At 59.7% G+C, this 5,692-nt stretch overlaps 1 protein-coding gene across 1 annotated transcript in view; it reads left to right on the top strand.

The window, feature by feature from the left end:
• VOLCADRAFT_92180 (uncharacterized protein) overlaps positions 1-5,692 on the top strand; it is a gene marked incomplete at both ends in the record, with an annotated part of 16,413 nt that overhangs the window by 4,516 nt on the left and 6,205 nt on the right. Inside the window, 9 exons of the mRNA XM_002951593.1 lie at positions 500-654; positions 935-1,059; positions 1,558-1,977; positions 2,552-2,710; positions 2,980-3,203; positions 3,461-3,826; positions 4,202-4,305; positions 4,668-4,719; positions 5,164-5,269. Of these exons, the coding sequence (XP_002951639.1) occupies positions 500-654; positions 935-1,059; positions 1,558-1,977; positions 2,552-2,710; positions 2,980-3,203; positions 3,461-3,826; positions 4,202-4,305; positions 4,668-4,719; positions 5,164-5,269 (1,711 nt within the window). The remainder of the gene's footprint in view (positions 1-499; positions 655-934; positions 1,060-1,557; positions 1,978-2,551; positions 2,711-2,979; positions 3,204-3,460; positions 3,827-4,201; positions 4,306-4,667; positions 4,720-5,163; positions 5,270-5,692) is intronic.

Genomic DNA, 5,692 nt, shown 5'->3' with positions numbered 1-5,692 from the left:
GGACACCCCGGGCCACCCGCCTCTTGGGCCGGGGCCCTGCCGGAGCTCATGAGCCGCTGCGGGGGAAAGGAAATGGAGGAGGGGGGAGGGGGTCCTGCGGCGGCGGCGGGGGCGGCGGCGGCGGCGGGGGCGGCGGCGGCGGCGGCGGCGGCGGGGGCAGGGCGCATCGGGGTGCTGGATCCGACCAAAGTATGTTCGCGGCCGGGCTGGGCTGCGTAGCCGTTCTCTTTGGTAATGTGTGCTTGATCGTATATACATACATATATATGTATATACATTAAATACATAAACGTATATGTATACATACATATGTACATACGCGTATATATGTATATACATTGTATACATATACATCTATGTATATATACATATGTGCATATGCGTGTACATACATCCGGAAAAAACCTCCCAACTGCGAAATATTTTTCGCGCAGCACTCGGGTCGCTAACCCACGGGTCGGTCAACTTGCGTTGTGTTGTGTTGTGTTGTGTGGCACAGGAGGCCTCGTACGCGGCGGTGGGTGCCGTACTGGGTGCTGCTGCGGCGCTGCTCCCCGATCCGCTCCTTCACGCGGGGGGAGATGAAGTTGACCTGGACTGCTGGCGGAGCGACCCTGCTGTACGGCAGTGGTTGGAGTCACACGGGCTTAGCAGGTGATAATAGATGTATGTGCATGCAACTCTGTGCGTGTGTTGGGTGATGTGTGTATTTGTGTATTTGATGTCACTGCACTGGCATCGGCTCAGCGGAGCTCATCTGAACCGAGAGCCGCGCGGGAAGACGGAGGCATAATAACCGATTACACACCGGTCAGCATAATCTCCCACACATACTGCGGTTGCAGCAGTAGCAGCTCTCCCCCCTCCTCCCCCCTCCTCTCCTGCCCCCTGCACCCCCCCGCACCTGCTATCCGCGACCCCCCACCCACCCCAGGACGCAGCTACTCGGCCCTCATCCGCACCTGCTGCCGCTCCCTAACCTCCCCTACTGCCGCTCACTCGCTCGTGGTTCGTCTTTTCCCCACCTGCCGTACTGCCGTACTCCCCTTGCTGGCTGCAGTGAGGACGATGGCGCGTATAGGGCCCTTCAGGTAGGTGCGGGTGCTGGTGTGTTTGATGGGTTTTAGGACTTAGGGCCTAGGGCTCCTCGAGGTCATTTGGGACAGCTGCATCTGTACGACTGCGTCTGGAGGTCAGGTCCCGCACACCTACCTAGAAAGAAAGGTTGCGTTCCCGTTGTTTCGTTCGTGATGACATTCGGGCTGGGCGAGGAAGGTGAAAAGACAAGGAACCCGGGGGGGGGGCACGCATGCCCCTCCCTTGCTCTCGGTGGCGCGCCGCCGTTGAACCGGTCATCATCATGCACCCACCATCATCTGCCGAAGACTGCATCCACCTTGATGCCACCCCCGGGTGGGGGTGGGGGTGGGGGTGATGGTCAAGGAGGAAACTTAATCTGTCCATTGAACAATGCTGGAGTACATCACACACACACGCACACACACACACGCACACGCACACGCACGCACACACACACACTCCCTGCTGCCCCGCCAGGCGTATTACATGAGCCGAGTCCTGCGGGGTATTGTCAACGGCGGTAGCGATAGTGGTGGTGGCAGCCGCGGCCCCCCGCGTACGCCGGTGGTGTGGCAGGAGGCCTTCGACGTCGCCGGAGGCACTGGGTTGCCCCCAGGTACCATTGTGCAGGTCTGGCAATCCGATGTCGGACCCGTGGGTCGGACAAAGATTACCGCCGCCACTGGCCTTGTCGGGGGAGCGTCTCATGGAGCAGGAGCAGCAGCGCGGGCAGCATCTGGCGGCGAGGGTGTGGATTTGGCCTCCTTTGATCATAATCATGGACACATGGATTTGGACGATTCGGATCCAAATCCATATCTTGATCCGTACGGTGATTTGGGTTTGGAGGACGAGGAAGAGCTGATGGAGCTGCTGGAGGCGGGGGAGATTGCACAGGTGTGTGTATGTACGATGGAGTACGACATGGGTGAATGAGAGCTCAGGTGTGGCTTTTTGCAACGGTGGCGGTTGCAGCGACGGCGCGACGTTTGAGAAAAAAACTAAGAAGGAAGCCGTATGGTATGGAGGGTTTGCAAGCTGTGACGGACATTGCCGGGTGGCTTTCACCCGCGTCCTCCAGTGTCGCATTGTGTTGTACTCCTCCTGATTGGCGTTGGTGGTGTACTCCTCCCCCTCTTCCTCCTCCTCCTCCTGATCCCCTGCCCTGACCTGCGACTCCCCAACCCCCGCTGGTACGTATCCTTGCGTGAAGCAAGTCGGTGTCTTGCAGAGCTCCACTGCGTCTCCATGTCCCCCGTGTGTTGGTGGCACGGTCCCGTGCCCGTCTCTTATTACCAGGGGGGGGAACCCTCCCCGACCCACCAAAATGCACATACACACCGACATACATACACCGAGAGAGACACACCGGCATACATACACCGAGAGAGACACACCGGCATACATACACCGAGAGAGACACACCGACATACATACACCGAGAGACACACGGACACGTATATGTGTGCAGGAGGTGGCGGCGGGCAGGCAGTTGCTGTTTATGGAGGGGCTGCTGGGTCTCTTGAGGCGCAAGGAGGAGCCGGCGGTGGTGGCAGGAGGGGTGGGAGCCGTTCGGGGAGGCGGTGGCGGCGGCGGCGGCGGCGGCGGCTTCGATGGTGGTGCTGAGGAGGTGGGTCATCACTGCTCCTCAGCTGGCCTCATCCGCTCCTCCTCTCCCTCCCTGGAGGGGCCTCTCAGCAGAGGTAGTGGCTGACTTGGTCTGACCTTCACCTTCACCTTGACCATCTAGCACACGACATCATAAATATCATTCCCTCATCATCATCATCATCATCATCATCATCATCATCACCATCGTTATCATAATAATCACCATCGTTATCATCAGCAGCAGCATTGGCATCATGCCGCCACCCGTACACATCCGGACCCGGACAGGCCGGCGGCCCACGGAAGCGGAAGAAGATGAAAAAGATGAAGAAGATGAAAAAGATGAAGAAGATGAAGAAACGGGCGCCAGGAGGCGGAGGCAGAGGCGGAGGCGGCTTAGGTGGAGGAGTCGGCTTACGTGGCGGCGGCGGCGCCCACCACGCCGTCGGCGCCGGCTACGACGATGCCGATAACGACCTGTACCGCCGGCTCCGACTTGGCCGTCGGCTGAGGTAAGTCCGTGGAGTGTAGTACGGACCACCTAGCGCTTTTCGGACGGAACGGGCAAACAGCTATAGGGCCAACCAACTAACAGCTATATATTGGGAGGGTTCCAGCCGTAATAGCACGCCTTTCGCGCCCGCTTAGCCCGATGTCCCCCAGCGATAGAAGCACGGACGGCGGCGCGCCGGCGCGCCGCCGATCGTGAATTCAAACACTCACCTACCCCTACCCTATACACTATAATACCCTGCACTCCGTGCACCAGGTACTACCAGGGCAAGCACGAGGATGACGGTGTCGAGTACTTGCAGCCCTACCTGCATCCCGTTGTCCGGGGAATCGGCCGGGGAACCCCATCTTCGTCATCATCATCATCATCATCATCATCGCCTTCCGCCACCGCGGCAGCACAACAGCAGCAGCAGCAGCAGCAGCACCACCACCACCACCACCACCAAGATCCGGATCCGGAGCTCCGTTCCGAGTTGCAGAGGCTGCGTGAGGCAGTTGCGGCGGCGGATGGGGCTCCTGGCGGCGGCAGTAGCGGCAGTAGCGCCAGCAGGCGGACCCAGGCAGAGGAGCTGGCGGCGGTGACGGCCGCGGGCTTCCAGGCTATCCTCTCCTCCGGATGGTGAGTTGATGAGTGAATGAGGAAGTAGTGGCACGCAGCTGGGTATAATGTAGGTGTTCGAATTGGGGAGCAGCAGAAAGCACAAGGAAGTTACACGGGGCTCAAATTGCCTCAAGTATCCTGTTTTGTGCGTGTGTGTGTATGTCTCCTCTCTCTCTCTCTCTCTCTCTTCCTTAGATGGACCGTCGGAACCCTCCGCCCCAAAGAGCCCCTCCCTCTCTCCCTCCGGCTTGGGTTTACGTCGGCAGCTTATAATGCTTTGCGCACTTTGCGCTGTATAGCATATATGATCTCCAGACCTCTCCCTCTCTGCCCGCCCCCCCCCCCGGGGGGCCCGCTGTCAACCTGCTCACCGGTCCGTGTTGCGTGTGTCAGGTACTTGGACTGGATTAGCTGGGGTGAGGACTGGCGGCGGTTCTACTCGCAGGAGCCCCTGGGGTTCGAGGGCAGTGAGGAGCAGAAGGCGCGAGTGCTGGGGGGTGAGTGACCGGGGGGCTGAACGGCTATGGCTAATAACCTATTTCTTAGCCTCCGTACCTTCTTTTGCCCTTGCCTAGTTGCCTTCTTGCCTTGCTACCGACTGGCCGGCTCGCTGTGCGTAACGAGAAGGCAAGCCAAGCCAAGCCAAGCAGTACTAGTATGCACGTGAACGTTTTACTGCTTAACGGGCGGGGTCTGGTGAACATCTGGTGAATCTTGGGCCATCGGGGGCTTCTTGCCGTATGAGCTGCTGTCGTCCAAACGTACTTACGTTGCTCCCCGGCGCTCCCCCCGGCGGTGCGATGCTGCTTCCCTTGACACCCTTCCTCCACACTCTACCCTCTCCCCCCCCCTTCCCCAGGCGAAGCGTGCATGTGGGGGGAGTATGTCGACGCGACTAACCTAATTTCCAGGTGGGACGGGGGAGAGGAGATACGAGGGGAGAAGTGCAGACAGGGGGCTGGAGTGGGATGCGGGGTTTGGGGGGTTAATGTGGAGGTAATGCGGGGTATAATAGAGGTAAAACAGGGTGGGTGGGTGCAGGAGTGCAAACATCAACTGTCTGGTCACCTGCCCATCAAGAACCTGTATATCGTTCTGTATATCTGTCAACCTGTGGAATCGGTCAATCTCAAACCAGCCAAGCAATATGGGGAAAGGGGCTACTGGCTCGCCCCCGTACCCCCTGTACCTTGGGGGCGTACCGGACTGACTGACTGACTGACTGACGCGCCTCTGGAGCAACTTTTTCAACTTTCCTCCGGGCCGGCTTGGTTTAGGTCGGGAGCCGGCGCATTACCGTTACCGTTACCGTTACCGTTGCTGTTCCGTTGGTATTGTTTTGCCTCCATGTCCAGGACGTGGCCTCGCGCAAGTGCGGTGGCTGAGCGGTTGTGGTCGGATGCAGCGGTGCGGGACGAGGAGGAGGCGGGGCAGCGGCTGCGAGTACATCGTTGCAGGATGGTGAGGAGGAGGGCGGAGAAAAGGGGGGAATGCGAGGGGAGGTAGCCTGAGATGCAGCCGGATCTGCCATAGGTTAGCACGTTTATTACCCTATCTGTACTACCTGCACACCACCCTCACACAACACAACATAATCTTGGACCCCGGCTGCTTTCTGGTCCGCTAACCCCTCTGGCACCCCACCCCACCTCACCCCACCTCACCCCACCTCACCCCACCTCACCCCACCTCACCCCACCTCACCCCACCTCACCCCATCTCACCCCACCTCACCCCACCCCACCCCACCTCACCCCACCTCACCCCACCTCACCCCACCTCACCCCACCTCACCCCACCGCACCCCACCTCACCCCACCTCACCCCACCTCACCCCACCTCACCCCACCTCACCCCACCTCACCCCACCTCACCCCACCTACC

The sequence above is a fragment of the Volvox carteri genome (genome assembly GCF_000143455.1).
Source record: "Volvox carteri f. nagariensis unplaced genomic scaffold VOLCAscaffold_24, whole genome shotgun sequence".
Classification (NCBI taxonomy): domain Eukaryota; kingdom Viridiplantae; phylum Chlorophyta; class Chlorophyceae; order Chlamydomonadales; family Volvocaceae; genus Volvox; species Volvox carteri.
Note: the sequence above shows the minus strand (reverse complement) of the source record. Positions and strands in the feature narration are given on the sequence as shown.